The sequence below is a fragment of the Rhinoraja longicauda genome, chromosome 4 (assembly GCF_053455715.1).
Source record: "Rhinoraja longicauda isolate Sanriku21f chromosome 4, sRhiLon1.1, whole genome shotgun sequence".
NCBI classification, from domain to species: domain Eukaryota; kingdom Metazoa; phylum Chordata; class Chondrichthyes; order Rajiformes; family Arhynchobatidae; genus Rhinoraja; species Rhinoraja longicauda.
The window spans coordinates 65,048,928-65,074,892 of record NC_135956.1 but is presented as its reverse complement, the minus strand read 5'-3'; the positions used below and the strand labels follow the sequence as shown (position 1 = coordinate 65,074,892).

The following is a 25,965-nucleotide window of genomic DNA, read 5'->3' as shown; positions in this document are numbered from 1 at the left end:
ACTAGTGGGGTATCGCAAGGCTCGGTGCTGAGACCGTAGCTATTTACAATATACATCAATGACTTAGATGAAGGGATTAGAAGTAACATTAGCAAATTTGCGGATGACACAAAGCTGGGTGGCAGTGTGAACTGTGAGGAGGATGCTGGGTAACATGGACAGGTTGTGTGAGTGGGCAGATGCATGGCAGATGCAGTTTAATGTGGATAAATGTCAGGTTATCCACTTTGGTGGTAAGAACAGGAAGGCAGATTATTATCTGAATGGTGTCAAGTTAGGAAATGGGGAAGTACAGAGAAATCTGGGTGTCCTTGTTCATCAGTCACTTAAAGTTAGCATGCAGGTACAGCAGGCAGTGAAGAAAGCTAATGGCATGTTGGGCTTTATGACAACAGGAGTTGAGTATAAGAGTAAAGAGGTTCTTCTGCAGTTGTACAGGGCCCTAGTGAGACTGTACCTGGAGTACTATGTGCAGTTTTGGTCTCCAAATTTGAGGAAGGACATTCTTGCTATTGAGGTTGTGCAGTTTACATGAACTTTAAACTTCAATTCAATAGTCTGGTACTGTCATTGGAAGTCACTGTTTAACACACTTACATTTTGCTAAAAAGCGTTTGCAAACTTCAAAATTCTGTTTAATGGACAGATCAGATGCTGGAAAACCAAAAGAAGGACAGGTACAACTAGGGAGAGGAGTAAACCTACGGTGAGAAACGAGGTTACATGGAAGTGAACAAAGAATGGGGTAAGGTAGCCTTTCATTGTCCAACTTCCCCCACCTCTGTTACTATGTGACCTTTCTCCCTCTCACCCCTTTCATTCTCTCCTATGCATAAGCTTTATTCAAACTTCCCACCCTTCCTCTCTATCACTCTTTGCTCTCACTTAATTTCCCCACCCTCTTCCTCCTCTTCTCTCAATCCTACCTTCCACTTCATGCCCCTTTTCTCTTACTCTCACCCTACCGTCCACAATTTTGCCTAGGCTACCACTTCTCGCTACCTCTCATCAATCACTGTTTCGTACCCTTCTCTTGCTTCCTTGCCTCCAGGCCTCCTCCTTCATCACCCCTCATCTTTCATCCCTTTCTTTTTACCCCAATTCCTCACTCTCTGCTTCTTCCAACTCGTCATCTTTTAAACTCCTTGTTCGTTCAGTCTCACATTCAAAGTTTGCTTGTCCAGTTACCATTTTACTGCCTCTCAGTCTGTGAGAAGGTTGTAATGTGAAACTAAATACTCAGTAATTCTTATGTATAGCTGCAATTGTCAACACTAAAGATGCTGCCTGATGCTGTGGATGTCTGGTGAAGTCTCGTTAATCTCTCCACATAGGATACATTTACTATCTCAGGAATGAATTTGTGAAGATTTATTTGCTCACTGAAATAGACTACTGAACGGTCCTCCTATGTTAGGGGGAGTGTTCTGATATTCCAACCTAACTTATCTACTTACACTATCAATAACTGCCGATCTTTGTGTTATCTACAAACTTCTTCTAAAGTCAACGCCTCCGACAATCTTTTGACTGGCAGCCAACAGTAATAACTGAGGTAACATTTCTGACAAAGCTCTTAGTTTCTCCACCAGCACTAAAATGGGACCGATTTGATGAGAACCACGAGGAGATCTTTGAGCTAATTAACTGAAAACACAAGGTATTGCTCGAATGGAAATGCGATCAGGTCTCAAGGGAAAAATAAACAACTCAATAGGCACCTAAGGGCTAAAATTTGACAAAATACACCTAAAGAACAGATGATAGGTGGAAAGAGCACAAGCGGTCCAGCAACTCTTAATGCCACGATATGTGCAAATTCTTCATTTAAATCTCTAATTCCCAAATGCCAAAATTAGAATACATTTTATAATGGTAGGCAATGCCCAATGAAAGAGACTCTTAGATAAATTCCAAAGTTAATAATCTGCCCTGGATGCAAATGTCCTTAACTCAACTTCATTTCACAAAACTCTGTTTCACCCTTGCCACGACTCCAGATTAACAGGAGGTTGGAAAAGCTAAACAGCAATTAAAAAACAAGATTCTCTGCGACAGATGTTATCCCAACTGCCGTTCTAAAACATGGCAGAGTCTAATGTCTGATATGAATTCACAACCTCATCTCTCATCTGAGAATGACAAAGTTGCTGTAATCTTGACAGACTTGAAGAGAAGACTAATCCAATTGCAATCATTCCAGAGGGGTCATTATACTACATATGGAAAAAAGTATTTGCAATTGGCCAGGCAGCCAGTCCCCAAAAGGCAATGTAGATTCCTTCCATGAAAAGGTAGAAAGGACATGACCTTCATCATGTGACAACCCCTAGAAATGTGCAGGGTACAGCAAGAAACACCATATAACTTTTCAATGTTACAAACACTTTCAATTTGTCTAAATAAAGGATCTTGGGACACTCTTCTCAAATATGGGTGCCCTCAGAAATGTATTTCCATTCTCTCTCTGTTACATGAGGACATCCAAGCCATAATCCCAATAGTCTACCTCAGACCAAATCCAAATGCAAACTGGATCAACTAAAGCAGTCATTATTGCAAAACTCTTGCGTAGGAAGGAACTGCAGATGCTGATTTACACTGAATATACACACAAAATGCTGGAGTAACTCAGCGGGACAGGCAGCATTTCTGGAGAGAAAGAATTGGTGACCAAGAACGGTCTCAACCCGAAACGTCACCCATTCCTTCTCTCCAAAGATGCAGCCTGAGTTATTCCAGCATTTTGTGTCTATCTCCATTCCAAAATTCTTAATCTTTCTTGCTGCAATAATACATTTCACCTGCAACAAGCTTCCTACTGGACTCAAATAATCTACAGGACAAATAGGAAAATGCTTAACATCTGCTGCCTCCACTCTCGAATCACAATCATTCCTACCTCACTCAAGGTTCGAGCTCTGAGTAGTCCTTGGTTTGTTCGCTAAAGCAAACAAGAGGATGGGCATTACCCTTAACGTTAGCAAAATAAAGGTCCTCGACAAACCAGGTCTGCTGCACACCATTGTCCTCTGACATCATCAGTCAATGAGAACACCTTGGAGAACAGCTTCCTTGACACATCTTTGCAGCCACCCCTCAGATATAGTGGATGTCGATAATGAAATTCAGTACATTAGTTGGCTGAGAAAAGAGTTCATTGATTCATTTCTCTATTTGCAGGATAGGTGAATCAATGTCTGTGTCCTCTCCCATGCCATTATCTCCACCATCAATGCTCTAATTACACACAGTCACTTCTGAAGGGCTGGTCATATTATTCACACATCCAAATACCAGACTCCCAAAACAGGCATGCTATACTATTCAAGATTTGTCACTGCAACAGATTAGCAGATTAGAGAAAATATTTCAGTGGTGTTTTTATGTCCTCCCTGAATTCATCAACTTGTGTGAATATCTGACCCATGACCAGGCAAAATGGAGATGAAACATTGGGAAAGGCACTGAGAACTTCAGTTCTTTCATTCAGAGCTTGCGGGTGCAGAGTGAAAATAGCGGAAGCAGTGCACCACCTCCAACACCATCCACCTACCCGGCTGTCAAGCACCTGTGGCAGTCTGGATCTCAAATAGGCCTAAGGTAGACACAAAATACTGGAGTAACTCAGCGGGACAGGTTGCATCTCTGGAGAGAAGGAATGGGTGATGTTTCAGGTCGAGACCCTTCTTCAGACTGATGTCAGGGGAGTGGGCGGGACAGAGATAGAATGTAGTCGGAGACAGTAAGACTGGTGGGAGAACTGGGAAGGGGATGGAGAGAGGGAAAGCAAAGGCTATTTGAAGTTAGAAATGTCAATGTTCATACCACTGGGGTGTAAGCTACCCAAGCAAAATATGAGGTGCTGTTCCTCCAATTTGCGCTGGGCCTCACAATGACAATGGAGGAGGCCCAGGACAGAAAGGTCGGATTGGGAATGGGAGGGGGAGTTAAAGTGCTGAGCAACTGGAAGGTTAAGGTGGACTGAGCAGAGGCGTTCAGCGAAACAACCGCCGAGCCTGTGCTTGGTCTCGCCAATGTACAGAAGTTGACACCTGGAACAGTGGATACAGTACATGAGGTTGGAGGAGGTGCAAGTGAACCTCTGCCTCACCTGAAAAGACTGTCGAGGTCCTTGGATGGAGTCGAGGGGGGACAATAGGCAATAGGTGCAGGAGTAGGCCATTCTGCCCTTCGAGCCAGCACCACCATTCAATGTGATCATGGCTGATCATTCTCAATCAGTACCCCGTTCCTGCCTTCTCCCCATACCCCCTGACTCCGCTATCCCTAAGAGCTCTATCTAGCTCTCTCTTGAAAGCATTCAGAGAACTGGCCTCCACTGCCTTCTGAGGCAGAGAATTCCACAGATTTACAACTCTCTGACTGAAAAAGTTTTTCCTCATCTCTGTTCTAAATGGGGAGGTAAATGGACAGGTGTTGCATCTCCTGCGGTTGCAGGGGAAAGTACCTGGGGAGGGGGTGGTTTGGGTGGGAAGGGACGAGTTGACCAGGGAGTTGCGGAGGGAACAGTCTCTGCGGAAAGCAGAAAGGGGTGGAGATGGGAAGATGTGACCATTAGTGGGATCCCGTTGGAGGTGGCGAAAGTGGTGGAGGATTATATGCTGTATGCGACAGCTGATGGGGTGGAAGGTGAGGACAAGGGGGACTTTGTCCTTGTTGCGAATGGGGGGAGGGGAGCAAGAGCGGAGCTGCGGGATATCGATGAGACCCTCGTGAGAGCCTCATCTATAATGGAAGAAGGGAACCCCTGTTTCCTAAAGAATGAGGACATCTCCGATGATCTAGTATAAAAAACCTCATCCTGGGTGCAGATGCGGCGTAGACGGAGGAATTGGGAGTAGGGGATAGAGTCTTTACAGGAAGAAGGTTGGGAAGACGTGGCCTCATCAGCCACCTCAGAACTCACAGAACTGAAATGGAAGCAAGTCATCCTGGAACTCAAGGGACTGCCTGACGAAGAGAAGCAAAGTTACAAGGGGCTGTGATACAGTTAGTCAGAAGAACCAATTTCCTTCAGAGATCAGAAAATCAAAGGGGCAAAGGTGTAAAATGACTGGTAGGAATAAAAAGCAGAAATAGAAACCTACTTTCACCCATCAGGTGAAATAGGTCAGGAACTCATTGCTTGAAAGGGTAGTACAGGCCAAAACCTTCACCATGGAGATCCACAGATCCTTGGGCAGCAAGGGTTTGCTGGAAGTGCAGCTGTCTCGAAACTCGACAGATCTGATCCTGACTTTTCATGCTCAGTCTGTGGAGTATGTATGTTCTCCCTGTAAAAGTATGGGTTTTGCTTGGGTTTTCTTCCACAAGCAAAAAGATGTGCTGATTGTTAGTTTCATTGTCCCTACTAAAGTACACATAATGCAGGTGGAGAAGTGTAGTAGGGGTGGGGGCTTTAATAGACAGGATTACAGGAAAACAAAGTGGGGGAAATGAGATTCCTCTGACAGTTGGCATACACTTGATGAGCCAAATGGCTTAATTCTAAGAATAAATATGCTTTTGGTAAGTATGCTAAGTATAAATATGCTGACGCCATATTACAACACTATAACAGTCAAAGGTACACAGAAAAGTCAGGTAAAGCATTTAGTTGTTTTGAGAGTTGTTTCAATAAGGCATGAATGGAAATTTTTACACTGGCTTTTAACTTTTCCGGTGTTGCCAATTACACATCTGTGCAGGCCTAAAATGAAAACATAGGAATCAAAATTTAGACTCAGATGAGTTCTTCAGAGACAGCTCAATATCGAATTCAAGATCATAAGCTATAAGGACAAAAGTAAACTATTATGCTCTTAATCCTGTTCTGTCATTCACTATCATGGCTGATCTACCTAGCACCATTTTGTCAGCACCATCCCCGGATCCCTGATTTTTCTAACTGTCCATTCAACAGGTGATGGGTAGAAGCAAGGTAAAAGGTTCATTACTTTCCATCATATGAAATCAATGTTACTCTTAAATTATGTTTACTGGTGGTGAGAACAGACGGAACTGAGGATAAAAAAGTTGGAAATCAGCTATGTTCAACATACATGGAAACCAGAAGCCCCAAATGAATAGAAAGGAAAAATTATGATTATAAAATAGCTTTGTTTAATCTATTTAGATCAATTTAGTTTACTCCATCCCAGGAAAGTCATTGACCTTAGATTCATAAAAATGATACTGCCCCAAAACAAATCAAATTATAACAAATAAACAAAGTAATGCTTCGAGTAAGGCAACATCTTTGGAAGATATGAAGAGGTGATGTTTTGAGTTGGGATGCTTCTTCAGACTGAAGATAGATCCCAACTCGAAATGTCACCTATTCATGTTCTCTAGAGATGCTGCTTAACCCGCTGAGTTACTCCACCAATTTGTGTCTATATTTGTAATCCAGCATCTACAGTTCCTTGTGACTCCATTTTAAATTGTAACAAACTGTTTCATTGACTAGGACCGGATCCTGTTGATTATTGAAGAGAAGGGAGCAATTTTATTGAGGTGCATCAGATGATTTTATTAAGGTGCATCAGACAATTTAAGGACATGGTTAGAAGCTAATCTGAAATGTCAGCACCCTCCAAGATACAGAAGGTACCTTGCATGAAAAGCATATTAATCAGGTCTTGAGAGTTAACAGGGTCTGACAATTCTTCACAGAATTCCAAAATCAAATTTCTAGAATTCTCTGAAGGCTACCTCAGAAATTCATTCACACCAGAATTGTCTGGAAGAAATATCCCCAAGTCCTGAAAGCAGAAATTAAACCAAATTGTATTTAACTAGGACAAACCGTGGTGATTCAGTACTGAACATCCAGCTTCAAACATCAATAGAACAATACTTAAAAAGGAGTGAAAGAGAAAATTAGTTTGCACCAATCACTGAAAATTCATTGTTAAAGTAGAGAAATGACAAATATGCAAACATGTCATGGGATTGCATTAATAGAAACATGACTCATCAAACAATGTACAACATTTTCTCATCATGCACTGGTAAACTTCACAGGTTCTTTTTTTTCTTCCCATTTCTTCAGGTTGAATGATAAAGTGGCCTTAGAACTGGTTCATGGAAAGGGTATGAGAATGATTCCCAGCACGAAGAACCTTAGCTATCTTTTGCACACTGGGCTTATTTATCTCACACCTACAGATGTTAAATCTGGAAATAAAAATCGAAGGGTCGGATTACATGTCCGCTGCAAGATTATCTGACATTGGTAATTGAAAGGTGCTAGGATATTCAAATAAAAACGGGACAAGAGTAGGGAGACTCATTTAAAAATAATTCTTCATTTCCCAGAGTTTTGAGCCATTGGAATAAATGTCACTTGTTGGCCCTTTCCTATTCCTCATGATCTTGCTGAATGCTTTTGTAAAGAATTAATTCCTGATGAGGAAAGAGGTAATTTCACGTGGGACACAATTGACGAGATTGGTTAACATACTGGATTCCCTGGACTGTTTCGACCATCTGAATAGGCCATTGTCCATTTTTTTTGTTGCCTTATACTACTTTGATTATTCTTTTCTTTGCATTTACCAGGAGAATGTTACTAATTCTTAATTTCTTCACACAGTTTGGCATGTAGCCAAACATTCAAAAAGTCGCAAATAGATGTATGTTTGGAAAATAGTGTATAAACAGGTAATGGAACTTTTGGATTGGCACATATGTAAACAGCTTTGGCACATATGAAAACAGCTTTGGCACATATGAAAACAGCCTTGGCACATATGAGAACAGCCTTGGCACATATGAAAACAGCTTTGGCGCATATTAAACATCAAATCATTGATTTTTCAGGACTGAATGGCAACATTAATTTGGGACCAATGGTTTCCAATGTCCAAGTCAATACTGGTGTACCTCCACAGTTTAATGATATAAAGTGACATTTTTCCTCTTTCCCTTTCTCCCCCTGCCCCAGTTAGCTATCGGTCCATTACTCCAATCAACCCAAATAAGTTTCACATTACACATCCCCCAAATAGCAAAGACAACCAGCAATGAACAATTCAACCAGAGCACCAAATTGCAAATCATGTAGTCTTTCAGCAATACCTAGTGCCATTTACAAGAAAACTCAATATTTACAGTAACAACACAATACCATCACAGGCACCAATATTTATGGGGAGGTGAGGAGGCAACCGGGAAATGGTGAAACTTAAAATAATTGCAACACCCAGACTTGGAAAGTGACAACCAAATTTAAATCAAAGATGTTTTCATCTTCTTTAACTTGTTTTCCCAGTCACAGAGATACTGGTTGTCTTTTAGGTGGAAAGATAACTTTTGAGGAATGCAGACAGGGTGTGCATTAGAGCATTTGGGAAAGAGTAGGGGAGAAGGGCCTCAATTTGGAAAAGGTGGCAGGTTACCAGAATACAACAGGTGATGTACAGTTCACATCCTGGACTTTTTAAAAAAAGAAATAGGATCAGAAGTAGATCATTTAGTCCCTTGCGGTTGCTTCGCCACTCAAAAGATCACGGCAATCTTTCACCCGAGTGCCACTTTCCATTAATATTCACAGTATATATCCTTCTCCTGGTTCACAGGCACTTTTAAATTACTGACTTGTCTCATGAGAGCAGGTTATTCAATCAACCCCTGCTATGCTCAAATTATAACAATCTATTGTTTTTAGGCATACATGCATATTTATACTGTTAGGTTAGATATTTACAAGAATTTATATACCTTGAGACATTTCCTGCCCTGGAAATAAAATTGTCTATACAATCAACAAACAATTAAATAAGGACTTACAGAAATTACAGAAATAAAAGTTCAGAGATCAAAATCAAGTACAATGATGTTTAAAGTTACGTAGAATAATAAAATAATAGACAATGATTTACTACAATCGACTTTGGAGCAACATGGCTTTCTAGATGATTGTTAGGATGAAACATTAAGAATACACCCATAAGCAAGTGATTTTAAAATCAAATCATGCAAAGATGTCTAAAATATGTTAAAGGTGGATTCCAATGTAGCTTCCTAAACCAAGACAAACGGACACTTACCTCCCAATCTTTTAGTGCCAATTCACTGATGGAATGCTCACTCATTTCAGATTCTTCATTCCTTGCGGCAACCATGAATCCTGGTTCCTTTGACGACTCTCCAGTTTCATTTGCATAAATGTCAGGAGACCACTGGACAAAGAAAACATATAGGTGCTCGGCTCTGCAAAGCAAAGAGTTCCTTCTTAATAAATGGCCACTACCTGCTTTGCTGCTACATTGTACCAGAAAACAGAGATTGCAAGATGGCTGTTGCTAAAAAGGCCAGAATTAAATAACAATTATTTGATTCAAATTGGTTACAGCTCAAGAGTAAGGCATAGAGAAGCAGGGGAAGGAAAGGGAGAATAACTGATAGAGGCACACAGCTTGGAAACAGACTCTTCGGCCCAACCTGCCCACGCCGAATAGAAAACAATGGATGACAATGGATAAAGTTCTAACATATAACATATAACATAACATATAACTACAGCATGGAAACAGGCCTGTCCGGCCCTACCAGTCCACGCCGACCATTCTCCCTGACCTAGTCTCATCTACCTGCACTCAGACCATAACCCTCCAATCCCCTCCTATCCATATACCTATCCAATTTACTCTTAAATAATAAAATCGAGCCAGCCTCCACCACTTCCACCGGAAGCCCATTCCATACAGCCACAACCCTCTGAGTAAAGAAGTTCCCCCTCATGTTACCCCTAAACCTTTGTCCCTCAATTCTGAAGCTATGTCCCCTTGTTGGAATCTTCCCCACTCTCAAAGGGAAAAGCCTACCCACGTCAACTCTGTCCGTCTCTCTCAAAATTTTAAAAACCTCTATCAAGTCCCCCCTCAACCTTCTACGCTCCAAAGAATAAAGACCCAACCTATTCAACCTCTCTCTGTAGCCTAAGTGCTGAAACCCAGGCAACATTCTAGTAAATCTCCTCTGTACCCTCTCCATTTTGTCGACATCCTTCCAATAATTTGGCGACCAGAACTGCACACCATACTCCAGATTCGGCCTCACCAATGCCCTGTACAATTTCAACATTACATCCCAACTTCTATACTCGATGCTCTGATTTATAAAGGCAAGCATACCAAACGCCTTCTTCACCACCCTATCCACATGAGATTCCACCTTCAGGGAACAATGCACAGTTATTCCCAGATCCCTCTGTTCCACTGTATTCCTCAATTCCCTACCATTTACCCTGTACGTCCTATTTTGATTTGTCCTACCAAAATGCAGCACCTCACACTTATCAGCATTAAACTCCATCTGCCATCTTTCAGCCCACCCTTCCAAAAGGCCCAAGTCTCTCTGTAGACTTTGAAAATCTACCTCACTATCAACTACTCCACCTATCTTAGTATCATCTGCATATTTACTAATCCAATTTGCCACACCATCATCCAGATCATTAATGTAAATGACAAACAACAGTGGACCCAACACAGATCCTTGGGGCACTCCACTAGACACTGGCCTCCAACCTGACATACAATTGTCAACCGTTACCCTCTGGTATCTCCCATTCAGCCATTGTTGAATCCATCTTGCAACCTCACTATTAATGCCCAACGATTTAACCTTCTTAATCAACCTTCCATGTGGAACCTTGTCAAATGCCTTACTGAAGTCCATATAGACAACATCCACAGCCTTGCCCTTATCAATTTCCCTGGTAACCTCTTCAAAAAATTCAAGAAGATTAGTCAAACATGACCTTCCAGGCACAAATCCATGTTGACTGTTTCTAATCAGGCCTTGATTATCCAAATAATTATATATATTGTCCCTAAGTATCTTTTCCATTAATTTTCCCACCACAGACGTCAAACTAATAGGTCTATAATTGCTAGGTTTACTTTTAGAACCTTTTTTAAACAAAGGCACAACATGCGCAATGCGCCAATCTTCCGGCACCATCCCTGTTTCTAATGACGTTTGAAATATTTCCGTCATAGCCCCTGCTATTTCTGCACTAACTTCCCTCAATGTCCTAGGGAATATCCTATCAGGACCTGGAGACTTATCCACTTTTATATTCTTCAAAAGTGTCCGTACCTCCTCTTCTTTAATCCTCCTAATTTCCATCACTACTCTACTTGTTTCGCTTACCTCACATAATTCAATATCCTTCTCCTCGGTAAATACCGAAGAAAATAAATTGTTTAATATCTCCCCCATTTCTTCCGGCTCAGCACATAGCTGTCCACTCTGACTCTCTAATGGACCAATTTTATCCCTCACTATCCTTTTGCTATTGACATATCTGTAGAACCCCTTGGGGTTTACTTTTACATTACTTGCCAAAGCAGCCTCATATCTTTTTTTCGCTTTTCTAATTTCCTTTTTAAGATTCCTTTTACATTCTTTATATTCCTCAAAAACCTCATTTACTCCCTGCCGCTTATATTTATTGTATATCTCCCTCTTTTTCCGAACCAAGTGTCCAATTTCCCTGGAAAACCACGGCTCTTTCAAATTATTATTCTTTCCTTTCCACCGAACAGGGACATAAAGACTGTACTCTCAAAATTTCACCTTTAAATATCCTCCATTTCTCTATTATATCCTTTTCATAAAACAACAATTTCCATTTCACTCCTTTTAAATCCTTTCTCATCTCCTCAAAATTAGCCTTTCTCCAATCCAAAATCTCAACCCTTGGTCCAGATTTGACCTTCTCCATAATGATATTGAAACTAATGGCATTATGATCACTAGACCCAAAGTGCTCCTCAACACATACCTCCGTCACCTGACCCATCTCATTTCCTAACAGGAGGTCCAACACTGCCCCTTCTCTGGTAGGCACCTCTACGTATTGCTGCAAAAAACTATCCTGCACACATTTTACAAACTCCAAACCATCCAGCCCTTTAACAGAATGTGATTCCCAGTCTATATACGGAAAATTGAAATCACCCACAATCACCACTCTGTGCTTACTACTAATATCTGCTATCTCCTTACATATTTGCTCTTCCAATTCTCGTTCCCTATTTGGCGGTCTATAATACACCCCTATAAGTGTTGCTAAACCTTTCTCATTTCTGAGTTCCACCCAAACAGCCTCCTTAATCGAGCCTTCTAGTCTGTCCTGCCAAAGCACTGCTGTGATATCCTCCCTGACAAGCAATGCAACACCCCCACCTCTTGCCCCTCCGATTCTATCACATCTGAAACAATGAAATCCTGGAATATTTAATTGCCAATCGCAACCCTCCTGCAACCATGTTTCACTGATCGCCACAACATCATACTTCCAGATGTCAATCCAGGCTCTAAGCTCATCCACCTTTCTTACAATGCTCCTAGCATTAAAATATACACATTTAAGGGACCCATCATTTCTTATTCTCAGTTTATTTCTTTTCCCTTCTTTCTCTCCTACATATTGGGTCTGAGTGTTTCCCTTTTCTGCCTCCTGCCTCACACACTGCCTATTAGCTATCTGTGTTTGAGTCCCTCCCCCCAACCGTACTAGTTTAAAGTCTCCGCAGTTATTTTAGCAAATCTCCCCGCCAGGATATTGGTTCCCCTCGGGTTCAGATGCAACCCGTCCTTTTTGTACAGGTCATACTTCCCCCAGAAGAGGTCCCAATGATCCAGAAACTTGAAACCCTGCTCCCTGCACCAGTTCCTCAGCCACGTATTTATCCTCCACCTCACTCCATTCCTATTCTCACTATCGCGTGGCACAGGCAGTAAGCCTGAGATTATTACTTTGGAAGTCCTTTTTTTTAATTTTTAACTCTCTTCCTAGCCCCCTGAATTCTCCTTTCAGGACCTCTTCCCTTATCCTACCTATATTGTTGGTACCTATATGTACCACGACCTCTGGCTCCTCTCCCTCCCCTTTCAGGATATCCTGGACACGCTCAGACACATCCCGGACACCGGCACCAGGGAGGCAAACCACCATCCGGGTCTCAATGGAATTATTCACAATTAGAAATCTGTTGTGGACGTAGCGCAGTCCACCACAGAATCCAGACTCCCACCCCTGAACCCATATTCTCTTTGCATTACCTGTTGAACGTGTCTGGTTTGACTGTACTGGTGTATAGTATGAATTGACTTGATGGAACACAAAGCTTTTCACTGTATCTCGGTACTCATTACAATAAATAATGAATATCAATGCCAAGTACGAATTTAATTGTTATGGTTCATATCCGCTACAAATAACAAGTAAACAGTCTTGACTCTTTTGATTCTTCATACTAGGTTCTTATTGCAGATTTTATTACATTTCTGACTTACAATAAAAGCCACTAACCTGGAACCAATTATGCACCTATATAAATAAGAGGAGGGGGGGGACAATCAAGATGCAACATGTGTCGCTCTGACTACCAGTGCAGATCCTGGGTGTTTGCACCCAGTGCTCAAAGGTGGAATCTTTGCTGAGTCACCAGCACAAATAGAAGGTGGCCAGGACAGAGGGATAGCCTATGTGCCAACCATAAAGGTAGAGGATGTAACACAGTCCTCTCTGAGGTCATCAGTTCAGGACAAAGATGGGTCAAATAGCGAGATGAAGATACATATTGCCCAAGCTTCTTTATGTGTTTCAGTGTATACCAGTTTTCTTAACTAAAACGTTCTTCATTTCTCTGGATAGAAAGCTTTCTTCCTTTATTTGGAATAAAAAGAATCCACGTATACGCAAAGCTATACTACAGAGACCTCATCAGCAGGGAGGACTTGGACTGCCAAATGTTCAGTTCTACTATTGGGCAGCAAATATTAAAAGTATTTCTTATTGGATGGAAAGAAATGTGTTAATCACTGTACCTGGCTGGCTAATTCTAGAGAGAGACTCTTGTAAGAACACCTCATTATTTGCCTTATTATGTTCAGGTCTGCCATATCCAGAGCCTATTACCAAATACACTTCTAACCGAGTTGTTATTAATTCTTTAAAAATATGGAAGCTATTCAGACAATCCTTTGATATCTGTAAATTCTCAATACTCGCTCCTATTGTAAAGAACCATGCATTCCTGCCACCTTCGACAGATGCTTCATTCAGTGCTTGGCTCAATCATGGGGTCTGTTCATTTAAAGACATGTTTATAAATGGTTTGTTTGCATCTTTTGCGCAGATCGTTCAGAAATTCAATATCTCTAGGTCACACTTCTTTAGGTATATGCAAATCCGCAGCCTCATATCTTCTAATATCACTCAATTCCCTTCACAGCCCTCAGACACACTCCTAGACTCAATTAATGACATCACATCATTCAGAAAGGGAAAGATAAGTGACATATATTCTTTATTAATGAGAGAAAACATGACACGTCTTAACTCCCTAAAGGAGCAGTGGGAAGGGGATCTGGGTATGAAAATTTCAGATTCCATCTGGTCAAAGATGATTGGGGGTATATACACATCTTCGATATGCATGAAGCATACTGTTATGCAGTTTGAGATTTTCCACCGACTGCACTGGACCAAAGCTAAGCTAGCCCAATTCACACCCAATATAGACTCCATGTGTGACCGCTGCAGGCAGAACCAAGCTACTTTAATTCATATGTTTTGGGATTGTCCTAAGTTACCTAATTTTTGGCAATTAATATTCGATATGCTCTCCCAAACTACTAATGAATCCTTAGAACCATTAGCTCCCCTTGCTTTATTCGGTGTGGTAACACAAAATCTTGCATTAAACAATAATAAACTAAATCTTTTGTCTTTTGCCACGCTGGTGGCCAGATGACAAATCTTGATCAGATGGAAAGATTGTAACCCTCCAACATTTGCACAGTGGATTAGGGATATGTTGTATTTTATTAAATTGGAGAAGATTAGGTATACTGTTAGGGAATTAGCTGACGTTTACATTTAATATGGCAACCTTTTCTTAGTTGTATTGAGCTTTAGTAGAGCTTTAGGCTCTGATAATTTTATGGTTGAATAGAGTCTTTGATATGTGTGTATGTAATTAAGAGTGGAATTGAAATATTAGAATGGTCCCTGATATGTCTTAACATTCCGATTTTTCTGCTTCCCTCTTCTCTGTTTTTATGCGTGTTAGTGCCCGAGATAATATGGTGCACTGCTTTAAACCTCTAACAATTTATCTTAAAAATTTTATTTATTTTTTGGTTATTTTTTTTTAAACTTTGCCTTTTTTTAATGCTTATGTTTATGTTTACTTATTTACTTATTTTCCTTGCATATCTTAAGTTGTATCCCCTCTGAATGGTATTGTGGGTGGGGGGGTGGGGGGGGGATATCTATCAGGACTAATGTGTTCATGCATTGAATTGTCAAAGCTGTATTAATAAAAAATCAGAAATAAACTTTGTTCAAAAAAAATAGCGAGATGAAGATACACATGGCAATTGTCCAGTCTTTTCAAAAGCCTAGGTGAAATGTTAATGAGCTGAGTGTTGTCTTTTCATTTTGCTCCATAGATGCTGCCTGACCTGCTGAGCTCCTTCAGTACATTGTTTTTCTGTCCACTTATTTTTAATACTCCTACCAAGGGAAACAACATTTGTCAATATACCCTATCAATGCCTCCATTAATCTTATACACTTCTATCGGATCACCCCTCAGCATCTCCTGCACTCACAGGAAATCATGCCCAGCCTATTTAACCTCTCCCCATTACTAAAAGTTCTTCACTCCAGGCAACATCCCATCCAATCTCCTCTGCACTCCCTCCAACGCAATTCATCCTTTCTACAGGATCCAAGTATCCAATAAATCCAAGTATGGTCTAACTAGTGTTTTATAACAAAATGTTCCAACCTATGAAGGAAAGAAAGCCAGATGCCTTCTTCACCACCTGATCGATCTTTGTTGCTACTCTCAGGAAACTATGCATTTGCACCCCTATTTCTCTGTTCATCAACTCTGCTTAGTGTTCCACCATTTACTGTATCCTTCTTGTAGCTCCAATGACGTCATCCATGATTCTGGCCACTCTGCTCTTGCAAAACTGGAGGTCCAACTATTAAAGTGCTCAAAGTAACTAACAATGAGAGATAACCTTGAGCACAGCATGTATGCAGGCCTGCCAAATGAATTCTAGCCAATCTTCCACTCTCCGGACTGAAATGACCTCCGCTGCAAATTACATCCCAATAAAATTATTGGATTAATGTAAGAATAATGTAAATGAGTGCAGACTCGATGGGTTATAAGGCCTGTTTCTGTAGTTGTTTTTCAATTACATTTTTTGCAAACTGTAGTTGTTGATCTGCTAATAAGCGCTGTTTCCCTCTGAATGATCTATGAGGGATGATAACTCCACAACTGTGATCATTTTCACACACTGGGTGCAGCTTATGGACAGTCAATATCCATGAACATTTGATTTTTTTAAATACAAGATTCGGGAACATCACATGTAGAGAAATTATCAATTTTAAATGTAATTGTGCTCTTGGAACTCTGCAAAGTTGCAAACTCGTTTTGTGATAAATTTACACTAGAAATTCATTACAAGCACAATGTGACTACATTTCTAATGTACTTCTGTCTAATTCAGGACTACTCCCTTTAGAAGGATGTCAGCACCTTGAAGGGGGTACCAAAAAAACCAAAAACAGAATGTGTTATTGATAAAGGATTTCAGTTACATGGATGCAGTAGAGAAATTATGGCTGTTCTCTTTCAGAACAAAATATGTTACGGTTAAATTCAATGTTGACATTCAAAATTATGAGGGGCTCTGACATATTAAAAGAGAGAATGTATTTTCACTGACACAATTGTCACTAACGAAACGACAGGTAGACTGATTAGTGTCCTACACTGTAAAATTACATCATTTTACCAAGGAAATTTGTAGTGCTTAAGCTTCGAATGCAACATTCTGATTGGCCTAGTTGATCACAACCTGAATCAGGAGAGCAACCGGACGTGTTTCCATTCGAAATTTCTACACCACTTCCATTCGTGCATTACAAAATTTTAAACCAAAATCAACGAGCAGCATCAAACCAACTAACCAAGAAATGAGAATTAGAGGTGAAAGGACTGGGAAAGGCTGAACCACCCACTACTCCATCTACCAAATAAAATAAATAAATATTCTGCAGAACAAACAAGAAAAGCAGAGTTGTTATTTTTTCAGTTTTCCAGAACTGTTTCTCTCTCTACAGATACTCCTAGACAGTTCAGATTTTCTCAGAATTTCCAGTTTTCGTCTCAGATTTCCAGTATGTGAAGTATTTTGTTGCGGAAATCAGTAAACAATAAGATATGACTTATACAGTCTCAGTAGCTCAAAGTGCAAAGCTTATTATTTAACTGTACCATTAAAAAAAAAATCAACAAATTGATTGCAATAACTATGCACTGTATCTAAAGTCAAAACATGACTGTAGAGCAACAGAATCATTTGGTCAGAGCTTGAGTCAGAAAAACAAGTCAACAAGAAAGTCTTTCATCTACCCTAAAAAAAACAGAGCAAAGATTTCAGACCGAAATACTGCACAATGGTTAATATTCCTGGAAGTGTAATCCATTTTCAGTGGAATAAATAAGTTTTCCTATTGTACCATATTACTTTGAAAATTTAGAAGCAAATTAAGTGCAAAGCTTTTGAAGTACGGTGACACTAACAATCTATAACATTGAAATGAGCTATCCAAACATTTGTCGGAATAGGGAAATGTTCTTTGTCATCTTCTAATCTGTGTATAATCCCACATTATTTTAGGACACAAAAGCCTGGCTGGTCGGTCTACAGCAACATTTGCATGGTGAATCCCAGGTTGTACACCATGCACTGTTGAAAATGTATTTTTGTATTACTTCATGCCGATTTATTTACCACAGCAATGTCGTAATTCCCTCACCCCAGTGAGTCAGAAAAAATTACACCCTACCATCTGTAATGCAATTAATGCTCACTACCCATGAGTGGTAACAAATAAACAAATGAAAAAGAGAGAACTAAGTACTCAGCCTGACAAAGGTTTCATGTTGCCGGTATTTTTATCAATCACCTCAGTATCCCCATCTGTCCAAATCGTAAGTACCAAAATCATGCAAATCAACATGGCAATTATATGCAATCAAGATCAATATGACACAAGGATTGACCATTCACCCTTGTTCATTCTGTCTGCCTTTCCTAATATTTCTATGTAGAATTCAGTGGATACATCCAACCTCATGAATGGTTCACTTGGTGGAGGAAATCTCAAATACTCGTAAAGAATGACAACACCACCTCTGGGCCTCAGTGGCTCAACTTTAGACTTAACTACCTTGCTATGTGCACCCGAAATATCACCCATTCCTTCTCTCCAGAGATGCTGCCTGACTGACTGAGTTATTCCAGCATTTTGTCCACTCATCTGTATCCACCTATCACTTGTAAGGCATTGTCCTGCCCCCACCTCTCTTCCAGCTTTCTCCCTGCTACTACAACCAGTCTGAAGAAGAGTCTCTACCCAAAACATCGCATATCCATTCGCTCCATAGATGTTGCCTGATGAATCCTGCCATCACGATAGTGAAAGTCTTGGATAGAGTGGATGTAGAGAGGATGTTTCCAATAGAGGGAGAGTCTAGGACCAGAGTCACAGCCTCAGAATTAAAGGACGTTCCTTTAGGAAGGAGATGAGGAATTTCTTTAGTCAGAGGGGGGTGAATCTGTAGAATTCTTTGCCACAGAAGGCTGTGGAGGCCGTCAATAGATATCTTTAAGGCAAAGATAGATCGATTCTTGATTAGTACAGGTGTCAGGGGTTAGATAGAGTTCTAGGGGCGAGTGGAATCAAGGGATATGGGGATAAGGCAGGCATAGGTTACTGATTGTGGATGATCAGCCATGATCACAATAAATGGCGGTACTGGCTCAAAGAGCCAAATGGCTTCCTCCTGCACTTATTTTCTATGTTATGGGGAGATGGCAGGAGAATGGGGTTAGGAGGGAGAGATAGATCAGCCATGATGGAATGGTGGAGCAGACTTGATAGGCTGTATGGCCTAATTCTGTTCCTATCACTTATGACCTTAAGACCTGCTGAGTTATTCCAGCACTTTGTGTAAAAATCAGTGGATATTACTAAGGCACAAAGATAACCAAATGGATTGCTAGCTTAGTTAAAGTTTGCACTATGCACCTGTCAGATTGCCACTTCTACCAGAGAATAAAACGTTCAAAATTAATAGACTCACCGTTCATGTGGCACTGCAAACCAATACTCGTGTTTTCTGTCCCTTTGGGCATACTGTTGCATGGATGCACTTGCTACAGACACAAATGTCTTCCTCATTGGCTTCCCAACTCTCAGGCATAAAAATTTGTGAGATCGGTGTCGTCTTCTTTCCTTTGGTACAATATTGCCTGAAATACAATATTACAAACATAATAATTAATCCCTTTTGTTTTTAAGCTCAAAGTTTTTGTTTGAGTGCACAGCTTGCAGCTTCATTTGGGAATTCATGAAAAGGGAAAGAGGTGGTGTTTTTAGTCTCTAACACTTGTGATGGTTTAAGTTAGCTTCAGGCAGGAAGCGCTTAATTTACGGTGTTTTATGCAGCGCCTGTAAAAGATTGAAAATGCGATAATAGTAGGTATAGGCAATTTATTGTAATAGATAGCCTAATTGGTTAAAAACAAACATGATATGAAGTAAATAGAAAACTGAACTAATTGAATGTGCGAGAATTTGATTGGGAAGGAAAAAAAGATGATGTATTATAGTAGACATGCTGGAGTAACTCAGCGGGACAAGTAGCATCTCTGGAGAGAAGAAATGGGTGACGTTTTGGGTCGAGACCCTTCTGAAAGTTGCAAATTGTAGGAGTCAGCTCAGATCACTGAGAATCGTAGTGGCTTAATTGGCAGAGTTGCCTGTATATTGATACATAAGGGAAGCGGGGAATTAGCAGGACAGTTTGATTTAGTTCAATCACATCTCTTATTATGGAATTGTTCAGGCACATGATGCTTCTATTTGACCTACAATGTTCCTCCATCTCTTTACAGATCAGTTCATCAGTTCCAACTCCCAGCTCCTTCTTCATAGCCTTGCAATTTGTCACCTAGCCATATACAGAACCAATTCTCTCTCGTGAAGGCCACAATGGAAACTATCTCCACCACATCTGCAGGTAGAACATTTCAGATTATAACAATATGCAGTCGGTAGACTGGGCAACGTTCAAGGACTCAGCGATGGACCCGAAACAATATGTTACCGACTTCATAAGGAAATGTGTGGAAGAGTGTGTTCCCATGAAAACCATCCGATTGATCTCCAAAGAGAAGCCTTGGATGAACCAGGAGGTCCGTAATCTTCCAAGAACCAGATCTCAGGCATTCAGGTCTGGTGATGCAGGTTCATACAATGTCCAGGTAGAACCTTGATAAGGCCATCAAAAAGGCAAAAATGAATTTTTGCTCTTTATTGCGGCAACTTAGACCTTCCCAATAAAGTCATCAAGCTTACCAAATGACAAAGGAGTGGAGTGATATTTCTTGATGCAAAACAACAGAGAGATCTTCATAACGTTTTAGTTTAGTTAGTCGTTTATTGAAGTAGTAATACAAACAGATTAGTATATCTCCCGTCGTATAATTTGGTAAGGTCTTTATCTTACTGTCGCTCCTTCGTGTCCAAAGCATTACGTCTGTGAATTCTCAATTATACTCATAATTCTGGCTCCTCACCTGGCTCCTCCCAGTCCATATACGTAAGCCTAGTATTCATCTCACAACAACTCCCAAGTGTCCAAAAATAATACAACAGGAGACAAAATAATATAATATGTTAAAATAGCTAATAAACACAAATGGCTCCTACACTCTTAGTTGGAGGATGAGGTGAACATTCAGCAGCGGTGGCAGGGCTTGCCGCCATCCCTGTAATGCGAAAGCAGGAAGTAGCTCAAGCAACAGCAAAGGATCATTCCAGGACGTTCATTGCATTCTACGCACGCTTTGATAGGGAGAATATTGATATGCCTTTCCAGGCTCCCAGATGGTATTACAATCAGTCACGGAGATCAACATTAGAAGATCCTTCAGGAAGGTGAACCATCGGAAAACATCTGGACCTGATCGTATACCTGGTCGTTCTTAAAACCAGTGCAGACCATCTGGCTGGAGCTTTAGTGCCCATTTTAGCCTCCCATTACTGAGGTTCTCACCTGCTTTGAAAGATCAACAATAATACCGGTGCCCAAGACTAAGGCAGCATGCCTCAATGACCGGTGGCACTAATGTCTGTGGTGATGATGTGCTTTGAGAGGTTGGGTATGGCGCATATTACCTCCTACTTCAACAAGAACCTGGACCTACTACAATTTGCTTACCGCCACAACAGGTCAACAGAGGATGCAATCTCACCGGCTCCGCTCATCAACAGACCACAATCTGGTTGCATCATGTCAAGTCAAGTCAAGTCAATTTTATTTGTATAGCACATTTAAAAACAACCCACGTTGACCTAAGTGCTGTACATCTGATTAGGAAAAAAATGAAACATACAGTAGCACGCAAACATAACAGCACATACAAAACAGTTCACAGCGCCTCCTCAATGAGCCTCAAACGCTAGGGAGTAGAAATAGGTTTTGAGCCTGGACTTAAAGGAGTCGATGGAGGGGGCAGTTCTGATGGGGAGAGGGATGCTGTTCCACAGTCTAGGAGCTGCAACCGCAAAAGCGCGGTCACCCCTAAGCTTAAGCCTAGACCGCGGTATAGTGAGTAGCCCCAAGTCGGCCGACCTGAGGGACCTGGAGTTAGAGAGGTGGGTTAGAAGATTTTTGATGTGGGGGGGGGGGGGGGGGGGGGGGAAATGTCCATTTAGGGCTTTATATGTGAATAGGAGGAGCTTGAAGTTGATTCTGTACCATACAGGGAGCCAGTGGAGAGAGGCCAGAATCATGGTCTGGTTCGACAACTTGAGCGCCCGGGAACGAAGAAGGTTGCAAAAAAAATAGTGAACACAGCCTTGTCCATCACGGTACTGACCTCCCCACTATCGAAGGAATCTACAGGAGTCACTGCCTCAGAAAGGCATCCAGCATAATCATAGACCGACACCATCCTGGCCACACTCTCATTTCACTCCCATCACCGGGAAGAAGGTATGGGGGTCTGAAAACTGTAAAGGTTCAGGTTCAGGAACAGCTTCCTCCCTACAACCAGCAGGCTATTAAATACTACAACCTCAAACGAAGCTCCAAACTACATAACTATATAGACTTTGGGTTATCAGTTTTGTCTTTGCTCCTATCCTTTGGTTCAGTTCCGAGAAACCCATCGGAAACAGAAAGTATCGTAAGTCGAAATGTATTGAAAACGCGCGATCACGTGACCGGAAGCGAGCTGGCGTCCCTGCCATTTTCACCATCGCAAAGTCGAACTATCGCAGGTGAAACCATCGTAACCTGTGGAGTACCTGTATATAAATGTGGTTACAGTGTGACCAAGGTGATGGACACAATGGAAAAGGCAACACTGATAACAAAGGAAATGGTGAGCAAATGGCTGAAACAATCAGAAAGAAACAGTTTGGTTGGAGAAATAACCCAAAAAAACATTGGGTGGCCTAAGAGTGGCTTCACTGTAGGATGCATATCAACAAACAAGGTGGTTTGCAGTAAGGGATATGCAAAATTGTTGGCTACTTCATGGTTCATATAGATTGGGAACATCACATTGCCATAGCAACACAGGCGGAGGAGTTCATGATATTCAGGACAGTTTTCTAGAATAATATTTTGTACACCTGACCAGGTGCAGGCTATTTTAGATTTGCCAGGATTAATTAATGATCACTTGGTAAAGGATCGTTTGAGGAAGAGGGACCAGGATATGACTGAGAGAGGTCTTAAAATAGGGTCTCGAACGTTATTTTAAGCAATTACACTGATGTGAAGGGAGAGGTGGCCAAAATGATAGAAAAAGCCATGTCACACAGTTCTTCTTGGTTCTTGGTCCTCCAAAATATTCCAAATGGAATTTAAACTGGAAGTGGCGGAGTATGAACTTAAGCAAGAAGGGCTTCTTGGAGAAGAAGAGCTGCCTTAAATTTAGTTGCGCCTGGTTGAGTAACTATAGTAGGGTGAAGACTATTTCATGCTTTAATTGTGGGAATTAAAGGGAAGAATGAATTGCTATACACATCTGTCTTTAAGTATTTTATAATTCTCAACAAAGACACATCCAGTGAGGAATATTCAATGGGAAAGGGAATTAATCCACAACTAACTAAAGAGGTAACAATGGTATCAGATTGATAGAAAAGGCTTATGTTGTGAAGTAAAACAGTAAATGTAGGAAATACTGAGAGAGAAAGAGTTAATGTTTTGTCAATAATTTTGCTGAGTCAAGAGTGATTGTCATGTGCACTAAGAAAGGAACAATTAAATTCTTGCATGCTGCAGCTTTACACCCTCATTAACACAACAAATAACCATACAATAAACAATATTAAATTAAACATTCAATAATACTGGGTAATCGGATTATAATAGTGCAAATAGAAATACATGGTGCAACCAAAGCAAAGTCCGTAATAGATCTTTGCTGAGATAAGAGTTGTGGTTAAGGGGTTGATCAGTTTGGTTCGAGAGCCTGACAGTTGACGGGAAAAGCTGTTCTTCAACTTGGAGGTCATGGTTCTCAGGTTTCTATACCTTCCTGATGGTACCAGCAAGATGAGAGCCTGGCCAAGGTGGTGGGGGTCTTTGATGATATTAACTACCTTTGAGGCAGCACTTTCTGTAGGTTCCATCAATGATGGAGATATCGGTACCTGTGATGTACCGGGTAACGTTCACCACTTTCTGCAGTCCCCATCGTTTGTGCTTTGTTTAGAATTGATAAATAGAAAGGAGAATACCAAAATAAATGTGAGCTGTTCTCATTCACGTTTGCTGCCTGACCTGCTGAGCGTTTCCAGCACTTTTTTTCTAGATTTTCTGCATCTGCAGTGTTTAAAAAAAATCTTTGAACAGTATAGCATAGCAATTGTTCCTTCAATTTCAGTGGACTATCTGTGCAGCTACTGAAAGATGTAATCTTGTCTGCAGACAATTGTCCAGGAATGATGTGCAAAGATGTACATAACTATTGGGGAGTTTCTGCTCATAGAAAATCAATTTCTATGACTTAATGCAAAGAAAGCTCCAAAGTAAATAGAATCAATGCAGTGTTTTAATCCTCCTTCCCCCCCCCCCCCCCCTTCCATCTACCCCCCCAAATAAAAATGCATCAAGGGCTCTTCTCCGAAGGCTCCTCATACTGAAAATCAAACCACATCAGCGTCCATCCATTGCACCTGTGGTTTCGGCCACCTCGCACCAAACATGGAGCATTGCTTAACACCAATAAGTTGGATCTATAAAGAGCCATTTAAGATTTTATTCACAAAATGCTGGAGTAACTCAGCAGGTGAGGCAGCATCTCAGGAGAGAAGGAATGGTTGACGTTTCGGGTCGAGACCCTTCTTCAGACTGATGTCAGAGGGGTGGGACAAAGGAAGGATATAGGTGGAGACAGGAAGATAGAGGGAGAACTGGGAAGGGGGAGGGTAACTCCCCCCCCCACCACTCCCAGTCTGACCTTTCTGTCATGGGCCTGCTCCAGTGCCATAGTGAGGCCCACCAGAAATTGGAGGAACAGCATCTCATATTTTGCTTGGGCAGCTTGCAGCCCAGCGGTATGAACATTGACTTCTTCAACTTTAGATAGTTCCTCTGTCCCTCTCTTCCCCTCCCCCTTCCCAGTTCTCCCTCTATCTTCCTGTCTCCACCTATATCCTTCCTTTGTCCCACCCCTCTGACATCAGTCTGAAGGGTCTCGACCCGAAATGTCACCCATTCCTTCTCTCCTGAGATGCTGCCTGACCTGCTAAGTTACTCCAGCATTTTGTGAATAAATACCTTCGATTTGTACCAGCATCTGCAGTTATTTTCCTACATTTAAGATTCTAATCAGTTGTACTTATTGAAGATCTTTTGAGGCATCTGCCTTAATTGATGTTGTTGTGGTTGTAATTTCAGCAGTCAAATAACTGCAATTAGTTATATCAGGACATTATTTCCAAGTAGCTGTTATAATATAGGTAACTCACCACAATGCGAACTACTTATCCAGGCAATTAGACTGATCTGCACTGGCTACCATTGAGCACAAAGCGAATGTAACAACATGTAAACATGATGTGCATACTATCTTACCATTGTAAATTTGCATTTGCATCTGTGTCAATTTAATGGACTCAAAAGCATGCAAACGAAATTCAAATAATATGATTTCATCAATGCTCCCAAATATGTAAACAATGTCTGCTTGACCTAGCCAATAGAGATACAACTCTGACATTGCAGTCTCTCACTCATTACAAACACATTAATCAGCTTTTAAAGGAAAGTCACTGAATGCAAATATTCCATAGAACCTGAAGTCATAGAGTCTGGAAATAGGCCATTCACTCTATGCCAATAAATTGGCACCCATACATGTTAAACCAATTTTCCAGTATTTGGCCCATAGCCTTCTAAGTGTTCATCTGGACACTTCTTCAAGCTGTTAGTGCCTCTGTTTCCACTACTCTCTCAGGCAGTGTATTCCAGACACTCACCCATGGGTAAAAAAAGGGCCCGCTCAAATCCTTCTAAGTCTCTTACCCCTAAATTTCAATCGTCTACTATTAACTACCTCAGATATGGAGAGAGGTTCCCTGCAGTCTTCCCCATCTATGCCCCTCACAATTTCAAGCGCCTCCTTCAAGTTCTCTTTTGATCTCCTCCACTCCAGGGAGAACAAACTCCTCATAACAAAGTCTTTATCTCAGTGGATAGTTTTAATTTTGAGATATAGCATAGAAACAGGCCATTCGTCCCATTGAGTCCACACCCACCATCGATCACCCATTCACACTAGTTCTATCTTATCCCATTTTCTCATCCACTCCCT

The 25,965-nt window shown here is 41.1% G+C and overlaps 1 protein-coding gene across 6 annotated transcripts in view; it reads right to left on the bottom strand.

Annotated features, from left to right (window-relative positions):
- The window catches only part of oxr1a (oxidation resistance 1a), a 279,319-nt gene that overhangs the window by 39,551 nt on the left and 213,803 nt on the right, over nucleotides 1–25,965 (bottom strand). For all 6 annotated transcript variants that reach the window (XM_078397885.1, XM_078397884.1, XM_078397888.1 and 3 more), the window contains 2 exons: nucleotides 19,209–19,377; nucleotides 9,057–9,219 (listed from right to left, as the gene is read on the bottom strand). In XM_078397885.1, coding sequence (XP_078254011.1) covers nucleotides 9,057–9,219; nucleotides 19,209–19,377 — 332 coding nt within the window. The remainder of the gene's footprint in view (nucleotides 1–9,056; nucleotides 9,220–19,208; nucleotides 19,378–25,965) is intronic.